This window comes from Lepidochelys kempii, chromosome 7 (assembly GCF_965140265.1).
Source record: "Lepidochelys kempii isolate rLepKem1 chromosome 7, rLepKem1.hap2, whole genome shotgun sequence".
In the NCBI taxonomy this organism is placed as follows: Eukaryota; Metazoa; Chordata; order Testudines; family Cheloniidae; genus Lepidochelys; species Lepidochelys kempii.
Window position 1 is genome coordinate 69119841 of NC_133262.1, and position 23650 is coordinate 69143490.

The 23650-nt window shown below is 39.8% G+C and overlaps 1 protein-coding gene across 1 annotated transcript in view; it reads right to left on the minus strand.

Moving 5' to 3' along the window:
• MAT1A (methionine adenosyltransferase 1A) overlaps positions 1-21329 on the minus strand; it is a 28509-nt gene extending 7180 nt beyond the window's left edge. The window contains exons 1-6 of the mRNA XM_073353268.1: positions 20980-21329; positions 11623-11700; positions 10197-10319; positions 7787-7899; positions 4429-4572; positions 3187-3405 (exon numbers count right to left, since the gene is read on the minus strand). Of these exons, the coding sequence (XP_073209369.1) occupies positions 3187-3405; positions 4429-4572; positions 7787-7899; positions 10197-10319; positions 11623-11700; positions 20980-21073 (771 nt within the window). The 5' untranslated portion in view covers positions 21074-21329. The remainder of the gene's footprint in view (positions 1-3186; positions 3406-4428; positions 4573-7786; positions 7900-10196; positions 10320-11622; positions 11701-20979) is intronic.
• Positions 21330-23650: the final 2321 nt, after the last annotated feature.

Below are 23650 nucleotides of genomic sequence, written 5' to 3' on the forward strand. Positions count from 1 at the left end.
GGAATGAACGCTTAAAATGTCTGATGAATACAGTAATTTCCTCACAGACAAAGAGACTTCTAGAAAGCAAGATAGTGAGCTGTGCATTCTTGAGGTGCAACTGTAACAATGAATCTACCGGTATCACATTGAATTACCATGACAGTGGGTGGCTATGTATGTTCTTTTAGGGCCAGATTCCAAGCCCACTAGAATTAATGGAAAACTCCCACTGATTTCACTGAGCTTTGGATCAAGACATTAATGAGGAGCATTTAGCGGTCAGGCAAAGAGGTTGCAAGATGGCTATTTCTGCCAGCACTATTTCCTAATGCCTTTTTCAAAGGCAAATATTATAAGCTTTCTTAGCTGCCGCCAGATCCCAAATATCTGCTTAAAAAATGACTTTTATACTGGAATTATACTGAAAAAAAAATGCATCTACTTGCAAGATAAAAAGTTCCATTGACGTCAATAGGAGTTTTTCCATTGACTTAATGGAAGCAGGATCAGGCTCTGTTACTTTGGATAAGATCTAAAGCTGGGTGAATAATTCAATAAATACTGTATTTGATTTCCTCACACATGTTCACAATTTAAAATGAACCAACTCACTTTCAGGTGGTTTTATTTTTACTCTAGGGATATGTTGGTATTGTTATTAATAATGATTTGTATCATGGCTGCACCCACAGATCTTAGTCAGGACTGAGATCACATTATCCTGGGTGCTGTGCAGATATCCAGAAAACACAGTCCTTGCCCCAAGGAGTTCACAGTCTAATTTAAGACGAGATGCAACAAATGAGAGTAACAGAGATAACTGGTGAAGGAGGAAGAGGCTAACAGTGACAGGAATATGAGGTTATCTAAACTAGTTATACACATGACTTGAGGGTTCTTAGTCATTTTAAACGTATGATTATTATGTATATTAATGAGAAAATAAAACAGACATTAGTAATCCCCACTGGCCATCTACACAGCTACCTTGATCACCACTGCTAACAGTGAGCAGTTGATATTCCTATTCGAACTGTGTTGGTCATTTACAACTCATCAAGTCCCATGGTATTCTTACTGCTCCCAGATTTGCTGAGTGCTTAAGTATTTCCTGAGTGAGGAAATTTAAAATGTAGCATGGGCATATTTAAAGTGTAGTTTGTATTTTTGTGTGTGAACCTTGAAATTCTCTTTATAGAGAATTCAAGCCAGTAAAACTCAATCACTGGAATATTTGCAGATAGGAAATATAAAAGGAGAGCCGAAGCTTTACTTAGAAAGATTGAGCAAATATTCACAGAAACTCTTTGGGTGTTCGCCCAGTTCTACTAAGAAATTTCTGAATGACAGAAAATGGAATTACAGCTATCTGAGCTTGAATATAAGCTCTCTCCCCCTGAGAATCTTCTGTTAGATCCTGTAGTACATTCAGAATTTAGGCTTGGGGTAGCACATTCAGTTGCAGTGGGAATGATTGGGATGTCATGAACTTAGCATTATTATGACTTAACTGAAGGATCAAATAAGAGACTATGAGATGTGTAAGTGAGAGACAATGTATTCAAGCACAGATCTCTTTTAAGGTGATAAAAAGAGCTCACATATATTTGTAAACGTTACACAGTGTGGAGTCATGCTTTAAAAGGGGGTTGTGATGTAATCAAGGAGCCACTGGGTGCTGCTGCTGTTGGGAAAATGGTGTTTAGAAGTTTCATTATAACTTGGCATTCATCAAAGCTCTTAAATTGCCAAGGCCAACATGCAAGTCATCATTAGCCTTGAAGATGTGAGGCAGAGTCCAAATGAGGTAAGCAACACAGACACTCCAGAGTCAGCGTTTACAGCTTTAGATTCCCTATAAGCCTGCTGTCCATAGCTAACCATTTCTAGTTTTGTTGCCATTTCCCTTTTTGGGGTGTTCTGTCTATGAAAGGGTAGACAGAACAGAGTAAGACATGGAAGTAGTAGATTTATAGCTGCGTTGGTCCCAGGAGACCAAGAAGAAGAAGAGAGAAGAGCTCTGTGTAGCTCAAAAGCTTGTCTCTGTCCCCAACAGAAGAGGGTCCAATAAAATATATTATCTCACACACCTTGTCTCTCTAACAGAAGAAAGTAGGCATTTATGTTGGTTGCCACAATGAGCTGCATATCGTTATTTATAGGGCCAATATTTGTCAATGCTGATGGTGCTTGTTAGACCGTTAATACTGCACAGCTTGTTTTATTAGTCATATTATGAACTGACCACTTCTAGTCTACATTTCTCATATGGGTTATAGTACAATGATGAACTAACTTTGGCAACATGCTTTATACCCCAGTGTACTGGTGCTTAGATATTATGGTAACAGCCACCCTAGAAATACCTGAGATAGGTTTGAATAAAGTGAATGAATTTCAACAATGAAGGATAAGTAGGTCTGTTTGGGATAGACAGAAAATTGGCCCTACAGTCAGGAATGTCCCTGCTAAGAGGATGTGGTGCTGGCCTAGTTATGCAAGGAAGCATTATAGGGGGAAGCGGAACAAACAATGGCCTAGGAAGATGTTTTTCACAAAATCTGGACTAAAGGCCTGGTCCTGCAATAGTGAAGTCAATGGGTATTTTGCCATTGACTTCGATGAATGCCACATCAAGCTCTAAATCCTGGCTCCTAAGCCTTAACACGGCAAATCTCTCCCTCCCGTTCTCCTCTTGGACAAACCTGGCTAGGGTCTGATTTTCAGAGGTGCTAAGCACCCGCAGCTCTCATTGATTTTAACTAGAGTTGTGTGTGCCGAGCACCTCTGAAAAGCAACAGCTGCTAAATGTTTGGCTATGTTTGGCTATCCCTTTTACTTCACTGAGTGTTTTGCCTGAGAAAGGACTGAGGGCCTGATCTTGTGAGGATGCCCAGCACCTTGCCGGGCTGGACACTGAATACACAAAGCAGGTCTTGGCCCAACTTGCTTATATATATATGACATAACCATGCCCTCAGAGGTTTCTTTGGAATCCAGTGCATTAAGGCCTTGGTCTCACTCCCATGTAAATTAGTGGTGAAACTCCCATTGGCTCTAATGGTGCAGGACTGGTCTCTTAACATGTGTTTAGTCTGTGCCCTTCTGTTAGAAATACAGGCTGAGGACACAAATTAATCTGTAGAACAATATGATGGGAAAAGGAAAATTGGCAGAAAGATCAAAAGAATACTAAACACACACCTGTGGCCCCCCAATGACAAAACGCCCACTGGGCTGAAGGTGGTAAATTGTTTTCTCGTCCAGGTATTTGGCAGGAACGACAGGTTTAATCACACAGTCTCTCAGGGTTTTGCGCATGTATTCCAGCGAGATGGTTTCATCATGCTGCACAGATATCACAATGGTGTGAACACGGACCGGGATGACGGCTCCATTTTTCTGTGTATACTGAACAGTGACCTGAATATGAACAAGGGGGGTAAAAGAAACAGCTGTATGATACATTACCATATTGTATATATACCACACCAGGCAGTACAACAGCTGACATACAGGAAGGTGCCTGTGGCAACAAAGTATAAAGAGACAACTGTTTAATGGGTATGAGGAATGAAGTGTATGGTTTTCATGTTTGCTAAATATATTGGTGAGCAAAGATGACCCAAATTCAGAAGGCTCATATACAAAGCAAATATTTTACCTCTATGCACCATAGCTCAGGGGTTTTAGCATTGGCCTGCTAAACCCAGGGCTGTGAGTTCAATCCTTAAGGGGGCCATTTAGGGAACTGGGGTAAAAATTGGGGCTTGGTCCTGCTTTGAGCAGGGACTTGGACTAGATGACCTCCTGAGGTCCCTTCCAACCCTGATATTCTGTGATTCAAACTCTCCAGTGACACTCTTAGCAATACATACTTAAACTGGGATTTTCAAAGGAGCCTAAAACAATTAAATCCCTCAAATCCCTAAACTCTCAAATCCCACTGAAATTTAAATCCTTCAGTGAAAACCACACTTAATTTGTAGGCACTGATGAACCAGATTTGCCCTTCAGATTTCCTGACATGTTTTCAGACAGCAGGGAACACCCCGCTCCTGGTACTCAAGGGTTAAATGTTTCTTCAGTGCTATGCAGTGTCATGTGTCAGACATCCAGGTGCATGCTAACAGTTTTTGCAACCCTCAGGAGATTGTATCCTGAGCAGAGGAACTGCTTTATATACAATCAGTAGGAAGCTGAAAACAGACTGTATGTTATAATGTGGAAATTCTGGATTATCCACTTAAAACGACATTCTGAACTGAACAAATAGCAGTAATTAAATATTGGAAAAAGAAATCCAAGATTTTTTGGGTAAAACAGTGGCTTTACTGAACCAGACAGATAGTTATTAATAGCCTGCAAGTGATCAGGACTTCAAAGGATTCTTTCCATGACTCCTGTATTGAGCAGAGGGACATGCTGAGTGAAAGCAATATTTACCTGTGTCTTAGAGTCAGGTCTAAGCCAAGGGAGATCACCACTGTGTCTCAGCTCTGCTAACTTGGTGTTCAATTTGTGAGCGAGAACAATAGTGAGAGGCATACATTCTTCTGTCTCATCTGTTGCATAGCCAAACATCAACCCCTGTAATGGGAGAGGAGGGATAGATTTTAAATCACTGGGGCAAGCAGGGCTTTCAATCCTGTTAAATTATTAATATGAGCATTACAGAAGTGCCTAGAGACCACAGAATCTCATCTGAGGCAAACAGGGCCTTACAATTACTTTTTATTGTTTTTATTACTGGTGTTACAGTAGCATCGGATGGTCTACACTGCCAAGCTTTTTGCCAAAAGGTAGCTTTTGGCGATGAAACAGCAGAGGTGTACACACTGCAAAGCCACTTTTTGCAACGAAACTCCTCAGTTGCAGTGCTGTAATAAAACCACCTTGACGAGAGTGATAAGGCTTTTTGCACAAATGTTTTATCACCAAAGAGCCAGCGTAAACACCTTGCTTGCTTTTATCACTATAATTGGCCTCCAGAGATGTCCCACAATGCCCGCAGTGACTGCTCTGCTTACGCATGCATGTGCCCCTCTCCTTTCAAAGCTCCATTCTGACAGCCTGCATGCTGTGCTGCTCTGGGAAACAGAGCAAATCTTTGGCTGGAATGCTCCTGCTGTCTCCCACACTAAGAACACAGAGGCAGGCAGGCAGAGAGGTGTGTGTGTGTGTGTGAGAGAGAGAGAGAGAGAGAGAGAGATTCTGTGCGGTGCAGAGCCAGGGAGGGAGGTGGGGGCTGATGTCAGGATTTCCCCCTCCCCCTGCCTCAGGACAGGTTGCTTTCAGCTGCCTGGCTGAATTTAGGAGACAGCCTGCTGACACACTCACTCTGCCCCCAACACACACTGTCTGTCTCTTCCCCTCCCCCCATACACACATGCTCCCTGTCACACACTCTCCCCCCCGCCCCTCTCCACCCACTTCAGCTGGAAAGCAGCTAGCAATCTAGTAGAATGCCCATAGAATGATGGGATTGAGAAACCTGCATCATGTGACCCTGTACCTGCCCCATGAGGCATTGCAAACCCTTCCCAAACCACCCTGTGGCCAGTTGCATAGTGGGATAGTTACCCACAGTGTAATGCTCTCTTTGCCTTTGCAAGAGCTGCTAGTGTGGATGCGTTCCAGCAACACAAGGAGTAGTATGGACAGGCAACACTGGTTTAATTAAAGCCCTTTAATAAAAGTGGTATAACTTTTGGCAAAAAAAAACTTGGCAGTGTAGACACAGCCTTAGAGGCCTCAATTGAGATCAGGCCCCCTACTGTGCGAGGTACTCCCTAAACACATAATCAGAGACAGTCCCTGCCCAGTAGTTTTTAGTTTTTGTTAAAACATTTTCAATTTTTGGCTGAAAAGTTTGTGACAGGACCTCAAACTTTTCTGTGGTAATCAGACATTTTTCGTAGAAATTTGTGTTTTATTAAATAACAGTTTGGATGGACAATTTTCAACCCACCCTATTGGCAAGGACTATACCCAGATAATACAAGTGATTTGTCTAAATGCAAAAATGTAAATAAAATATCTGGGCATATTTTGGACCCAAGCCTTGCTTCTTTCTTAGGCAGAACTCCACAATGAGTAAGGTGGCCTGGACAGCGTTAGAAATACGGCTTGGGGCTAGGGCTGATGCTTCTCCAGTTTTTCCCAAGATCACCCCTTTTTTGAGGTAGCTGTCCTCAGAAATCTATAGCCATGCTCGGTATACACTGCCAGCTGCCGGATTCATGGGCTCAGGATCATCCCAGATGTCCCTGTTTTTTGTATCTCAGAGGTGACAACCCTATCTGAGACTTTCATTAATGAATGTTGTCACAGTATGCCTGAACCGGCCAATGCTGGGAGTTAGCAGGGATATTTCCTTGGTGTTACTGCTTCCTGTCAGGCAGTCCAGTGGAATGGCAGCTCATAAATGGAATTATTTAAACACTGAAGAGAGGAAGCATGGCCAAGTGCTTAGGACTTGGGAGACCTGAGTTCAGTTCCCTGCTGTGACCTGGTAATAGTCATTTTGTCTCTCAGTGCCTCAGTTCTGCACGTGTTACATGGGGCCAATAGCACTACCCTACCTCACAAGAGTGCTGCAAGGATAAATACATTAAAATTTGTGAAGTGTTCAGCTCCTGCAGTAATCAGAGCCATGTAACTACTTAAGACAGATGCATTTCTATTTGGTCCCTCTGCTGATAGAAATGCTAAATGTTAATTTAGTTCTCATGAGGATTTGGGGGTAATATGACTTTGGTTCCAAGACTCTATCATGGTTCTATTACAATTCTCAACAACATTACCATAAACTAGATATTACCGCTAATGAGAACTACTGTAAATGTTAAACACACATTCATATTGGCTTCAACTGGAGTTGCAGGATTTTCATGCTCTTGGGGAGAACTGTAATCATCTCCATTTGCTATTCAGCTCACAGAAATATGAGTTGGACAGTCTTAATTATGTGGAATGCCAATTATACTGAAACTGATCCCTGCCTCTGGGAAATAAATGAGAGTTACAAATGTTCGGGCAGAATTGCCTTCATTTTACAAACACTGCTCTCCTGCTTACGCTTGAAACATTGACAGAGAACACCTTTTTACAACATCAAAGCTCCAGAGTTATGTAAACATGGCACGATCTTATATGATTTTATTTGTTTATTATTTATTTAGTTAATCTTACTGGGCAAGTCCTGCTGCAAAGGCAATATCTGATTAATCTAACCCTACTAAAACAGAACTATGAAGCCTACTTGAAAAAGCTAACTTTGCTAAGCTTTAGGGCCCAGATCCTTAGCTGGTGTAAATTGTCACAGCGCCATTGACTTCCATGGAGCTATGACAATTTAGCTTAGCGGAGGATCTGCTGCATGGTCTATTGTGTGGACCAAAACTGTCCTTGGTGTAACTCCACTGAAGTTAAAGAAGTTACACCAGAGATTAATTTGGCCCTGTGTGTCCCATGGGAGCTCCATCAATGTATTCACACACATGTGCATTTTATTCTATGTTAGAACAGGATGAGACTGGGCAAATTCTCATGAACTGTGACCAAGCTGGTTTTAATTTAGAAAATAGGACAATGGGGTGGATAAACCCTCACTTTCTAACCCTGACCTTTTCAGAAGAAATGTTTTCATTTTAAGGAGATACAGTGATCCTGTCTCTCCTAGCATTGGGAGTAAACAGAGCTGGGAGTGTACTAGCGGGCTGCCCTAATGAGCTAATAGGATGATTGTAGAGTGTGTTTTACTTTACTATTGTTTTTGTAAACAGGGATGACTTTTGATTACCTGGTCACCAGCACCAACATCCTCTTCATTCCTGTACATATGAACACCTTGGGCAATATCAGGCGACTGTTGTTCCAGTGCCACCAGAACATTGCAAGTCTTGTAGTCGAAGCCTGTTTAGAAGAAGACACAGGAGTAAATTAACTTCCCTGCACAGTGAAGCATAACTACATGGAACCATATGCCAGAAATTCCAATCCTGGACAACAGTGCCTTCAAAACTCAGAATCTGCCTGCTATTTGCTTTTACATTTTTGTCAATGCAACAATTCTAATGTGTTCTTCTCCGTTCAACCTCACAGCACGGTCTCATCTCTCTTAGCTGCTTGGCACAGGCATTTCGTCTAAAGCAATGCTCAGGAAAGTCCCAAACAGCATGAAAAGTAAGAAATCACAAGAGAGAAAATGTATGATCACAGCTGCTATGGTCCTTCCCCAGCAGGGCTTACACATGCTATTTCATCATTGGAAGGGTCTAAACACCAAGGAGGGAGAGTCTAAGGAAATATCACTAGGGATAATGAATCAGATTAAGTTAAGTAAAGGACCACCTGAATATCAAGAATATTTCTTATCAGGGCCATCTGTCAGACTGGAATATTCTCCCAAGGGAAATGGCAGAAGCCCCATCACATGAGCTCTTTAAAGCTGAACTACACAAAATCCTCAGTAGAACATCTTAGGGTACAATCCTGTGTTGGCAGAAACATAAAGATGATAATACTATAGATATAGATCATCTTTAATTTCTCTGATTCTGGAACATCAACCCAAGGCTCAGTGACAGAACCATTAGTATTGCTAACATTTTCTCTCTGATCATGATATCTAATGTCCCTGGGAAATAACCCAGCAGCAGAGCACCTCCTGAAGAATAGCATGATCTGTGTACAGTTGGAGTTAATATTTTGGGAAACTCTATGACATTACTGAACAACATGAAAGGCCCACTGTATTTTCTGACAAATAGATATTTTCAGCAAATTCTCCTTTTGGTAGATCTCGCTCTTATATTCTGTTTTCCATATATGCAAGAATCTCCCGTGAGGGTCAACGGGAGATCCACACATGTAAGAAAAGCAGATTTGAGACTTGCCATCCAGATCTGAAAGCAGAGCTTTGCCTTCAAAGGACAAGTGAAAAGGTTTATACAAAATTGTCAAGGACTTGCAGAATATTATGGCAGAAATTCTCATTTTCTTCCCCAGTTATGTAGAGGATAATCAGCTTTACCCTATGCTCACGTCTCCCAAAATTCTAGCTACTGACAGCTGTTTACCAAATCTAGAATCAAACACCTATACATCAAATATACACATACACACAAGCGTCCACTTGAAGAACACTCCATGCCCTCTTTCCTTTAAGTAGGCTGTGATGGGAAAGAATTCCATAAGGGAAAAAGTTGTATGCAATTCTGCCCCTTTTAGCTTTTTCTCCTATAGTTTCTGTAGGGCAGGGTTTTCGACTGGGTTCACTAAGGGACCCACACTGCTTTGGTGGTAAGGGTAAAAGAGGAGATTTCTACACTACTGGATCTGGCAGTATTTTCTGAGAGCAATGTTATTATGTTACATAATATTCTGCCTTTGCAGCCAACTAGCAAATGTGCTTTTACAGCATTCTCCCACCATTCTCTCTTCAGAAGTCTTGTACCAACAAGATTATATCAACCAGGAAATACCGCTAACAAAGTTTTTTTAAAGAAAAAAACATACTTAATCTTCATGATAACTGTAAAACATTTGCAATATGTAAATAATACAATACGTTTATAGATATTGCAAACTGGATGTTGAAATGTATCTCGGATATAAAACACTGTTTTTTGCATCAGTACTACACTCCACAGTGCTATGAAATTTACTTTGATTGTAAGCTCCTCAGGGTAGGGACTGTCTTTTTGTTCTGTGTTTGTACAGCTACTAGCAGAATGGGGGCCTGGGCTATGATTGCAGTCCCTACGTTATACTGTAATAGATAATCATAATTAATTATTAATAATAATACAGATTCACTAAGTCTTCTCTTTCCACTCCATCTGACTAATTTACATTAGTCTGATTGGTCATTTGAATAACATGCAAGTTGCAAGGAGTTAAACTGAGAGTAAATTCTATAGCACAAGTTAGCAGCTACTCTGCCAACATGCTCCAGTTCAAAAAATATCCTAGCTGCCTTTTCCTGATGAGCACTTTAACCATACAGTGAAAAGTTTCTCGTTGGTATGTGATGGAGTCAGAATGTTTTTCTTATGACAGTGTTTGAGCAGCTCCTAGCCAAGACATATGATTTGATTAGGCCTGCAGAAGCACAAGTATGCAAGTGGAGAGAGACCTGTTCTGGAGCTACTCACTGACCAGCACACCATGTTGGCAATAAACTGGATTCCTGGAATTTTTCCACCAACCTTTAGCTGAATCATCGTAGCCGATTTGCTTAATTGTGTCTCGAACTACTCGCTGATAGTCGACAATGGCGAGGGATGTGATCTCCCCACAGAGCAGCACCATCCCTGTTTTACACACTGTCTCTACAGAGAGCGGGAAGACAGAAAGAAGGAAAAGGGATAAGGGAGGGCTGGATAACTCAACATGCTATTGCAAATAACTCCATTTCTGTCAATGGTGAATTCTGAACAGCCCCTAACGAATACAAATAAAATAGGTAGTTATCGCTCCCATCTGCATAGTATTAGATCCTCACACATATGGATCGATTTATCCTCATTACACCCCTTGAGGGAGGGAAGGACTAGTATGCTGGAGAAACTGAGGCACAAAGTGATTTGATGACTTGCTCAAAGTCACACAGGAAGTTTGGAGCAATGTAGGAACTGAACTGAGATTCCAGAGCATCATTCCAGTGCCTTAACCAGAAAAGCATCCTTCTATCCTGCTTACGGAGTAAGTTTGGGCCCAACAATCCACACTAATGACCCACTGGTTTGCAACCTTGCCTCCATTTTAAGGAGGGAGGCCCAGCTCCTGAAAGATCCTGTCTCCTATTCATTTGAATGGGAGTTAAGCACCACAGTTGAGGAACTGGACCAGAGAGACAAAAGCTGGTGGTTGTTTTTTCATGAATGCACAAGGCCAAATTCACACGAGCCCCAATTAAACTCTGTTTTAAGATCTTCAGTTGGACTTACATGGAACACAGGCCAAGTGCCAAATCTCACCCTCAGGTATGAAGGTTGAGGGGAAAATGGGTCATTTCCATCATGAAAATGATGCCATTGGCCATTTACAAATCTGAGAATTTGGAGACATTTTGCTGACTTTCTCAATGTGGGTCAAATTTCAGCAGTTTCAACATGTTAATAACAACAACTGGCAGACATAACCAAAACAGGGTTAAAACATTTTTCTTTATGATGAGCTGTCAGGAAAACACCTAGAGTTAGCAATGAAAAATTTAAAATATCTATAAAGCCAAATAAGTGCACTTTGCTACAAATGGTCACGGTTCTTTGGACGATCAACTGTAGTGGAATTAAATCTCTTTTCCTCTGGAATACTAATTACATTTCAAAGTTAACTCTACCACTGGTTTGGTTATTTTAGGCTCTTGCTACAGTCCTCAAACACAATGTACTTTCAAAATTTCTTTGAGAAACAATGTAGTGACGCTGTATAATTGTTTGTTCAGATCTTTTTTGTTTTGTTGTACATATATTTTTGAACACAATAATTAGAATAAAAAATGAACAGGCACATGTTCCCATCAACCTCCTACATTTATATATTACAAAGAGGGAACTACAAGCAGGTGATAGTAAAGCAGTCACTTTTCCATCTAGTCTAAGTGAAAGAAGAAAATGTGTGTGTCCTTACCACAAGCAACCTTGGCATCTGGATCTTGTTGAAGATGGGCATCTAGCACAGCGTCGCTGATCTGATCACAGATCTTATCTGAAAGAGAACAGAGCCAATGTGTCTAAAAACAGTGTTCTCTACAGAAAATATGGACTGTTGACATCACAATGAACTAGAAAATAGTTTGTGGGAGCTGTTTTTTGCTTATCATCTATCTGTCTAGCTAGCTAGCTATCATACTTATATGGCCCCCATTACTGTAGTAACTAAGCTTATATAGATTTTAAAAACCATATGACACATTGTCCAGGCAAAGAAGATACACAGTGATGGTGCCTCAACCTGTTTGACATCAGATGCAGTATGGCATTTATTTGGTGATGTAAATTAGCACTGAATACAACTTTACCTGCCCATTTTGCCTGTTCACTTAAGGGTGAAACATGACAGGGACAGTCTTTCCAACAAGGCAATATTCAGCTATTAAGATGACCCCTTCCAGTCCAACAGAGAGTATAATACATTTCTAGGTAATACAGCAGTTAAAGCCTAAGAAAGAGACATTGAAAAAAAAACTTTAAAGAAATTATAAACATACGTAGATATTCTCTTGATTGTTTTCGAGGACAAACATTTGATGACTCCTATTGTCCTCCAAAGCCTTCTCCCCATAATCCCCACACTCTACTAAGTGTGGAAGGGAGGTGGGGTAGAATGCAGGGGAGAGCAGGAGGGGATTACAAATTGAAGTTCACTGAAGGCACAAAATGCCCAGGGCCAGTCCTAGATACTCCTAAGGTTATGCACCAAGCAAAGATCCCAGCTCCTTCTTTTGCTAAACAGAGATATTTTCATTTGGTTTTGGTTTCTCGTCTTTCCAAATAAATAAAGCGTATTAATAAAAGATGTATAACGGTCCCTTCTGACCTTATTAATCTGTGTTGAGATTTTAATTGATATATAATTATAATTATATATATATATATATATATATATAATTTATATTAAAATCATTTCATCTCATCTGCCATAGTTATATGACCTGAAGATTATTGATTAATCGGGATTCAGGTTTACTGGTTATCACATGAGAGAGTGCTATCTACCTCGTTGATCAGCTGATCCATACACTACATTTCAGGAAATTCAGCTGCCTATTAGTTTTGGTCTCTAATTTAAACATTCCTGGTTTTAGCAGTGATTCTGTTTAGCAAGATTTGCATATACTGGATTCTGCTATTTAAGTTTCTGATCTCAGCTGTCCAAGTCTTTTTATTAGCTCCTAAATATGGCAGGATATGTCAATCATTATTATCTTATTACTGCTTTACCCATCTCTGGGAATGCATTATCCTCCACAAAGTTAATAAAAATATCACAAACTTTTCTAATAGATAAATAGTGAGTCACCAGGACCATGCACAATGTACTGTCCATTTCCCTAATTTGAGAATAAGGACAACAGGACAGTGATTTGAAGGTAGAACAGCACTGTCAGTGATTCCCTTCACTAGTCTCATGGGTTTACTAGACCAAATAAATAAATAAAACCACACCCTATCAGAGTGAGAAGAACATCTCAGGTTATCCAAAGAGAATTATGTTTGGGAATTCTCACCCAGAAACCCAATCATCTTGTAGGTGGAGTTCCTATAGCAGATGTGCTGATTGTGTAGAGAAACAGCTTTCACTGGCTACAGAAGGAAAGGTAGTGTCTAAGAGAGTTGATGACAGAATTGTCTTAAAATGCCCCACTATTAACTTATCTCCTTTAGTTGGTATTTTTATGAAAAAGCTGATGTCTGCAAATTAGGGATACCCTGTGTGCGTGTGCGTATGTATATATATAAAGTGAATTCTCCATATACTTGGACATTCATTTGTCATAAAGACATCAGTTTGTCCAAATAAATAACGATTGATTTTTAGAAGTGCTGAGCCCCCACAAGTGATACCATCATCAGCAAATGGAATGGGAATGGTAGGTGCTCAGGACATTGGAAAATCAGCCGACAAGAGTCTTCGGATTCACAAGTTTAACTGACTCACAGAAACACTTTTCTATGAGTGATAGAGGTAGCCAGAGGATTGATTCCAGAAAAGTGCCTCGCCTCACCCTGAATGAATTTCAAATAGGCAAATATTAAAATTAGAGCAGGCCAGGAAACAATTTTACTGTTCCAGGAATTATTTTTGAGATATCAAAAAAATTTCCTGTTGTGAATCAGGACAAAAAGCCCAAATCGTAAAAAAATTCACAAAATAAAGATCCAAAACAAAAAAATAAATGGTTTCGTTCAATTGAAACATTTCATTTTGATCTTTTCAAAACCTAACATTCCAATTGTGACCTTTTTGTCTACTTTTTTTATTCTACATTTACTAAAGTTTCTAAACAAAAAGTCATTTAGCCTGGAAACAGAAATTTTTTGTTTTGAAAAAGTTGAAATGGGACATTTTGACAATTTCAAAACTTTTCCCCCTCAATAATTTTTTAAGTTGAGAGATTTGTTCAAACTGACCTTGTTTAGTGAACAGTTTGGGTTTCAACAAAAAACTTTTGTTTTTTTATGAAAAAATTAGTAACTGAAAAATTCCTTATCTCTTGTTAAAATATGTTCATAATCAAGTGAGTAGCCAAATAAATATGGTACTTTCTTACTTCCTGTTGTAGAAAAACAGGTTCTTCAAAAAATATCTTCCTTTCCTCTCCTATGTGTCTTTGTAGCTCATCTACTTCTTTAAGAACATGAGAACGGCCATACTGGGTCAGACCAACAGTCCATCTTGCCCAGAATTCTGTCTTCCAACAGTGGCCAATGCCAGGTGCTTCCAAGGGAATTAACAGAACAAGTAATCATCAAGTGATTGTTTCATTGAAACAAATTAGATTTTACTGCCATCAACAGTACTGCAGAGCCAATATAACTAGGGTAGGGCAAGGTGGACACTATTATGTTTCATGCATCATCATCAAAACTGTCAGCTAATTGTGGAATGCTGAATGTTTGTTATGATGCAAAAGGCTGCAGAGAACCCAGCTTGGTTTTCCGTTCCCAAATAGAGTTTACAATGAAGGTAGCTGGAAATCTCATCTGATCTGTAAACAAATCTGATATGGAAAACGAATATTAAAACTCTCAATGTCATTTGTAAAGAATATCCTTTCTGAGTACAACTAAGTACAACTATGCTTCAAATATGATTATTTCCATACTTTACTCATATGAGTAGATCGGGTATAATGAATAACACAACTGCATATTTTATATTTATCATTAAATACGTATTTATGTACAGAGTTCATGACATAAGAGATATACGTGCCCAGGACAGCTTATTAATCACAGATTTCTAAGACCATATAGTTTGGAATACTGCATGTCTACTTTATCATTTATTATATATGATATCCTTACAAGGTCAGCTAATATGGCTTGTTACAATGTTCTATGATCCACTGGGTAAGGATTTCATACTACTATATCTATGGGAAGACTTCCATTTATGTACTTTAATAGACTTTGGATAAGGTCTGAAGCACACTAAGAGACAATATTCAGCTTTTCTGCATTCTACTTAAGGTGCATATATATCATTTTCACACTTCAAAGTGTGTGCCATTCCAATAAAACCATGTAGTACTTACCAGACTCCCAAGTTGAACTGATCAGAAAATGGGAGGGGTCCAGACAGGATTTTAACTTTTTGTTAAAAAAATTAGATGTTTTTGATTTTCAACAACCAAAAACTGAAGAAATGCAACAAAAACTTGAAACTTTCATCTAAAAGCTGCCAAAATCTGAAAAATTTCAGTTTTCAGCCCCCAGAAATGCAGTTTTCTGACCAAAAAATCAAAAAAAAAATGGGGAAAGCATTTTCCACAAAAATTTTCATTTTGTCAAAACCCCAACTTTCCATCCACCTCAGTGGAAAACTTTCCATCGGCCCTCTACACGTAAAGGTGGTGGTAGAAAGTGTTTCCACCCCCTTCCCATGTTTTCTCCTGTTCCATTGTTTCTATTTTACAAAATACACAGGACTGTTAAGTAAAAAGACTATGACAATGCAACATTAAGGCTGCACTGTTTAAATGAAAAAAAGTCAAAAGTGTAAAAGTGAGGATACTTACAGAAACATGAATTCAGCCACACTGAATATATGCAATACTTTGCATTTCTGTTCTCTTTGTTAAATATATTGCTTAGTAATATTATTGTATATGTTGTTAAATGCCATCAAATATACAGGTGGTGCATGGTGAATAAATTAAGCCTGCTGTAAGACTTTCTGATACTTCATGGAAAACTCTGAGAGGGGTTCTGTTTGGAGGCAATTCTGCTTAAAGTTACATCAGCCATTCTGGGTGGAGAGGAAGGTTTAGTTTTAAGTGCCAAAGGTTTGGGACCTGGTACGCACTGAGACTCAGGGAGAACAATGCCTTCCAAAGCATAATGCACCATCATCAAAGACATACAGCATGGCTTCCCTTTCCTGGCTAGAGGGTTTCTTGACCAGTCAGTTCTCCTGTACAATTCAAAGTAGAGCAGATCTTAAATGGCTTGGAACCAGGTGACCTGAGAAACCATCTCACTTTCCATAAGCAGTTGTGATTAGTGGAGGTGCTTGAATTGGAATTTGGAATTCACTCTCCTTTTTAGTCTACCAGAGCCCAGGTTTGTTAACCTTCTAGGAACAAAATACCACTTTTGCAACCCCCCACCTGTATTCTGAGATGTTTGTGATGAGGTTGAGCTGCTGAGGTGGGATAAAGGGAGTTCTTATATAATGTTTACTTGGCAGTCTTGTGTAACAGCAGTTCATTAATTATTGTCAGATCTCAACAGTTTGTGCTGAATCTGGTCTTTTTAATACATGTGAGGCATAGAGCATGCTGCAGGAGGTCATTACATCTAAATAAATAAATAATGTATTCCCTGTATTTCCCCTCCCTCTCTTGTTAAGAGGACGTTTATATGGAAAAACCAGCCAGATCACACCAGCTGAAGATCTCGTCCAGAAGCTTTACTTCTTTGAGTCTTCTCAAGCACAATTTTGTAGAAATTATTCTAATGTCCAGCTAGGAGAGGGATAATCACCAGTCACAAATGAAACACCTTTTCAAACAAATGTCCCCACAGAGGAAGAGAAATGTGAACATTTTAGTGCTCTCTGTGTCTAAACAGAATGTTCTAAAAGATTTCCATCAAGAGTTACCTTATCTGTAACATGAGGACTCTGTCATATTCATTATTATATTAATATAATCAAGATAATTTAAAATATCTATTAACCTTTTTAAAAAGGACTATAACTCTGTTACAATCCCACCTCTTCAACTAGAGGATCCACCAACAGCAAACCTAGGCTGCTGGATTTATTAATATTGCACATGTGACATTAGCACATGTAGACAGTGCCAGCCTTTTGCTTTTGCTGATTACTTCAATTTCTGTAAAGAGTCCAGGGTATAGAGAACATTGTGGAGATAGTATATAGTATGATTCTGTAAGTGGTAAATTCTAATAGTATACCCATTTAGACGTGTGGAAAGATGGTGTGACCTATACATACACAGCTTCAACAAAAGCCAGGTCATTGAGTGCAATGTCCAAAGAAGATTCCTCTGTCCTCCCTGATGGGGTCTTTGGTATAACTGATATAGTAACTTCCTCCAAAGAATCCATTCTAGATTTTCCATCAAAAACTGGGAGCACTTTTATGAAGCACTGAAATATCTCCCATCAGTCGCATTAGAGAACACACTGGCATTTTTAAGCACCTCTTTTTCCAGAAGAAATGTTTCCTTGTGCTACAGAATCTTTATATTCCAAGAGGCACCAAGACAAACAATGGGCATTTTAGACATTCTACTGACTGGAAAGGCTAATTACAAATTAAAAAGGGATCACAGAGAAATGTTCACAATTAAACCAGAAACTATGCAAGAGTCAACTGGTGTCAGTTTTAGCTACAAACTCAAAACTCAGGATGAAATCCCAACCCCATTGAAAACTACTGTTAGCTCCTATATGGGCAGTATTTCAGCCTCTGCCTCAGACCCGGACCTAGTTTTGAGAAAACCAAAGATGATTTATGGTTTTGAGCTGCCACCTAGAGAAATTTGTGGTTTCACACAATTTTGCAGCTGAATGCCAAGTTTCACCTTACATATTTACTGATTTAGATTTCTACAATACTTTGACTTATTGGGCTTGTTCTCACTGGAAACTCAAAGCAAACCTCAGGAGTAACTCCACTTTAGACAACAGAGTTCCGTCAGTGTAAGTGACAGAAGAATCAGGGCTGCAAATCCATGCAGGTGTAAACCAAAGTAAACATTGGCATCAACCCCAGTGACTCAAATGGTAGATTTTTTACAATTTTACTATTTAGTTTTAATTTAATGTTTCAAATAAAAATTAGCTTTGGCTGGTTTGTTCAAATCTGGATCCGGATCCAAATGTCTTGAGAGACTGTGGGCATTCAGCACTGGGCATTTGGTTTGGCTCATCTTTAATTAAAATTGTGTAACTAATTCCTCTTCTTCCCTGATCACAAAATTAAATGTATTTACAGGTAACAAATGCTCATCTGTTTCAGTGCTTTATAATACATAAGCGCTCCCCTGCCTGCCTCTGACTTCTGTTACAAAGTGTTCTCACTTGCTGTTTGCACAACTCCAGCTTGGCAGTATTTGCTATCTCCTAACAGTGCCTGGGAATTTTACCATATACATTACTTTTGTCAGTTCTATACAGACATCTAGCCAGAATTAATGCATTCAAGGAAGCTTATTTTTTAACATTAACACTCAGCAAACTTGAGATCCTGGAGCAAATTCATATTTTTGTAAAAGATTATGCCATGAGTCTATTGCTGTGGATATTACTGTAGTATAACAAATTCAGTCTTCTATGAAAATAGACTAGGGGGAAACCTGTATTTGAATACAGGTTCAGAGAGTTGAGCAATTAACAAATTTAACAAGAACACACTTGCGAAAGGTAGAATTTAAGAATTTAGTCTGATATATTTGATAGCGTTCTCCCATCAGATGCCCCTTTTCAGACCTTAGGGCAGATCCTCTGCCCTGTTAAGTCTGCTTTGCACCACTCACGCGTCTGAGTCAAGTCAGTTTGTCTGTACAGTGAAATCTGCAGAAAGCAGATTTAAGCCTAGCTTAAATGGCCAGCTGACACAGGGAAATTCTAACCTACGGCTAATGTTTCAGATCCTACATCACCTCTCCCTGGGCCTTGTGTAGAAGCATAGCTAGAGAAAAGAGGGTTTTGGCTACGACGCAACAGCATCACGCTGACCTCCAGCAACCAGATCAGCCCCAAGAGGCCGTTGACAGCTGAAGTATGATAGAGCCCCAGAATCAGGGAGCTGCAAAGGGTGTCTTGGTGCAAACCTTGCCTGCCCCAATCTGGAAGCCTGTCAACTCTTCTTTGGGAGGAATGATCGTTTTTCACACTGTTATATATGAGGATGGGTCTGTTGGTTTGGAAAGAACAAACACTGGCCCATATGTTAGCTCAAACGTTGACTTGAACCAAATAAACCCAAATATTTTCATATGATGGAATTCAAAAAGCCCTGGCATGTTTCACCTTCCCTCTCTCTCTTTTTTAAATCTACAGCAAGCCTCCTTTCTTCCCTGAAATGCAATTTGAGACCTTCAGAGATCTGGCAATCACTGCTGGGGGAGATGCTATCCACAAATCTTATAAATTCCTAAATTTTCCTAAGGCCTGAGGAAGTTCCAGTTACCCAGGAAGCAATAAAATGTGGGAGCTTTAAATAGCACAGCCGAAGAGTTCAGCAGGGAGAGAGACAAGCCTGAATACTCAATGAAAAATCACCAGTGGTGCAGTTAGTCCTCCTGTTGGTGATCAGAATGGGAACTGGGGGATTAAGGTGATGCTGGGAACTGCAAAGAGGGAGGAGGACATCAGTGAAGCACTTGCAAGCTGAGAAAGGGACTTCTGGAGATGAGGAAAGGAATCTGAGGGTCAGTTAAACTGAAAGATGGATCAGGGCAAAGAATGGGAGACAGAATAAAAGGTGAAAGGGAAAGAAGCTAAGTGAAGCACTTTTGAGTATTTATCTGACCAAATGCTTGGAGGCTCACCATCACTGACTGAGGAATTAAAAAATAATTAAGAGACATTTTGGACCTATCATCCTTTAAAGTGTTGCTTTAAATTAAAAAGCGTTCTTTAGAATGACATAAGACTCTTGGTGCTGTTAATCACCTGTCCTCTATAGTTGCTGAGCAAACACTACGGTGGAACCTACCCTTCAGTTGGGTGTCTTGTTACATCAGCCACTGACAATTGGGAAAGATTACCAGGCACTGTAAACTGGCATAGCTCCATTGAAGTCAACAGAGATACACCTGTTTGCATCAGCCAAGGATTTGTAGGAGCCAATTAATACTATGGAGATGAGCAAAAATTGAAGAAGCATAAAAGCAGAGATGGTTTTGGTTTTGCCATTTTCTTCTTATCAGATAGGTCATCCCCACCCCACCCCTGCTCAATTTCATTATTCACCCTTATATCACCCAAATGAGTGCATAGACCTGGAAGGCATTGTCATGACAAAAGTAACAGGATGAAAAATGGTTTTCTAAAATATACTTTAAAGGACATCAAATAGGTCATTGTCCTCTAGCCTCATTTGTAGGGATTCTTTCTGTTGGCACAAACTACATGTTTATGGCAGATGATCATTTGTTTTCAAAATAAATTAAATTAAACTTTGCTGACAATACATAAAGTTTAGAAAATAACTGTCCACTGCCTGCTTAAGCAATTCCATATGTTTTAACAAAAACCAGATCATGGCGGGGAGGGGAGTCAGGGGGCTGCCATGCATAGCTGATGGGGCCTTTCATTTTTAACTGTTTTTAAATAGCCTGCTTAGAGATATTCCTGTCATTGTGACTAGCAGTTTTATGGCAGAACATGTATGCAGGAGAGTTTCACAAAACTTCGAGGTTGTGGAACTCAACATGTGTGAAACCTGAGGCTATCAGAGATGCAGTATTATCTCAAGTGTAATCTGCCGAAAGAAAGATGCAAAACAAACAAGCAGAAAAGGAAGAGCAAATTGCCACATGGAAGGAACACACAGCCAGTTCACAGACATGAATTAGAGTGGCAACTCACCATATCCTACAGCAGCATCATAACCGCCAGCATTTTGAAGTCTAAATGGAGAAACATCCAGTGGAAAAATACTCCACCATCACCACCGCCCCATATGATAATACTTACATTGACTGGATTCTTCACCAGACTTTCTTAAACAGACTTTAATTGAAAATATTCTGACTTGTCTGTACCCCCGCAGCCAGTTACTTACCTGGATGCCCTTCTCCAACAGACTCTGATGTGAACATGAAAGCACCTTCTTCATTTACAGTGTGGTCACATAAGCCATCCACCACTCTATTCATGATGTTGACACTTTTCCTGATGGGTTAATCAAAATAGTAGTTCAAGAGCTCTGTCTTTAGTGCCTTTCTCTTTCTGAGTAGAAGGACTAAACTTTATCAGCAGGGCTAACACTTCTGTCAGTTGCTACTTTCCACAAAAACTTGGATTGAGCATGTGAAGTAAGTGTAGTCAGTGTGTGTGTGTGTGTGTGTGTGTGTGTGTGTGTGCGAGCACTGATCAGGCATCTGTCTGAGGTCTGTACCTCTACCTACTTCAGCTGTCACTCTGTGAGTTGCTCCTATATATGGAGAAGTGAAAGTGCCTGGATAATCATGTGAGGAAACTGGGAGAGCCCATTTCCTGGGAGGGGAGCAAGTTAATATTGGGATATTTCACTTATTAACTCACTTTTTAGTAACTCAGTATTCAGCCTGTGCAAGATGGGTAGCCATAAAGATTCAATTCACAGGAGTTAGTAAAGGAGTTCTAGCTTCCGTTCAGTTCAGTGGTTCTTTTGGTTTAGCTCTCCCCGAGTTTGGGGCTGTTTGCTGTGAGTGTTCTCAAGCGTGTGTTGTGATCACACAGAAATAGAAGAAAGTTGTATAAGCTTGTCCCTTTCCTGTCAAAAGGGTGAGGGATGTAAAGTTTGTTAAGCACAATATGACTTTGTTTCCTGGTTTTCATTTTCATCTCTAAGTGTGATTCTCCCCTGGAAGGTCTTGTACATTTGCACTCTTTGTGTGCTGTTCTGAAAGGAAATACTGTACATGAACTAGTACCTGAGTAATAGAGATTCCGCTGATCTGATTTTATAAACAATCTCTATTCAGCCTCCTCCTTCTTCTGCTTTCTCATCTGCTAATTAGAGTCCATCTTAAAATTTTTGTAATTCCTACTAGTCACTAGCAACTAGACATGCACTGACTGTCACACCTTTAATTTAAGGGAGGTGGAAAACACCACCATTTTTCTAAAAAGGCTGATTAGGAAATCTTTATGGTTGTGCCTGAACTGCTCTGGAATGTACCCAACCTCAGCCCAAGCCTTGGGGAAGAAACAAAATATTTATATGTAGCTGGGATGCTGAGATCGAGTTACAAATGGATCAAAGGAAACTATTGCTCAGGCTGTCTACTGAAATCTTTTTTTGACATGCAGTGTAGTTGTAGCCATGCTAGTCCCAGAATATTAGAGAGATGAGGTGGATATCTTGTATTGGGCCAACTTCTGTCAGTCAGAGAGACAAGCTTTCAAGCCACACAGAGCTCTTCTTCAGGTCTGGGAAAGGTACTTCAAGCATCAGGTAGCCAGTGTTTGGTGTGGGATGAGAGAGAGAGATTTTAGTTTGTGTGTGTATGTGTGTGTGTGTGCAAATGCATGTTCATTGAACAAATGTTACCAAACACAAACTAACCATACAGCAGAAACAGACTCCCCAGCACCTATTGTACCACTGCAAAAGAGAATCATAAAGATTAGTTCATTTACAAAAAATCATTATGGGTTCAGTCCAGTGCCAACTGAAGTAAATGGGAAAGTTTCCATTGACTTCAGAAAGCATCGGATTAAGCCCTATGATATATTTTTCATCCCGTTGCAATGGTGATGTACCTGATACATGGATCGGTACTGGACATATTGGTTGCTCTGTATACGTTGCAAGTTAAACAGCAATGAAGCTGTTACTCTTTGTCACTCTCCAATTTGGCATCTGACTATATACTTCTCCCCCACTGATTATTATGATTATTTTACAAGCAGGAGGAGGACTTGATAGACACTTCTGCTTCAAATCTTTGCTTTAATACATACTTGCACAAGTATTCTTGAGACTTTCATTTTCTGCATCCATTCCCGAGAACAATAATTTATACCAGTAATTTCCTGCATTGTTTGCCCATGTCTAATGACTATGGCCACCCAGTGGGACAGCTCTTCACTTGGTGTCTGTTGTCATTATTCCATTGCCATGGGATCTGCCCGAGTCTGTATGCAATGTGGGTAAATGCGGCATTGATATGATTGAGGAAAAATTGATATTTTGAAAAGAAAAGTTTGTCATTTTTAGAAGACCAAAGAGTAACACCAACCTACAAGGGTAATTGTATTAACTCCAGTTAATGTATAACATTCAAAGTTCATATTAACTTTTAAAGTTACATAAAACCAAGCAACAAACATTCCTCTTTGTTAAATCCAGACAAACACCTGAGAGAAAAGCTTTCTGAGTGAAAGTTTCAGAACCTTTTCCTCTTCAACTGAGGGCAGAGAAAGTTTTCACTCTAGTTCTCTAGTCCGCCAAGGAAACCTCCAGCAAAAACAGAGCAGACAAGATTTGACATTCTAAATATTTATAAGGTAAAACACAAACAGAAAAATCAAAACCCATAGACAGACCTACCAGGCTACCTACCAAGAAACAAGAACTCCAAAACACAAGCCCCAGTCCTGCAAACACTGATGGATGTGAGGAACTAAAGGGGAACTGCCAGTGAGCTTGCAGGGACCACTGTTTGTTTTGCCTTTGCAGCTCCCCTTTAGTAATCCACATTTCTGGAGATGTGAACTAATCTTGCAGACCTTTAGAGGATCACCCA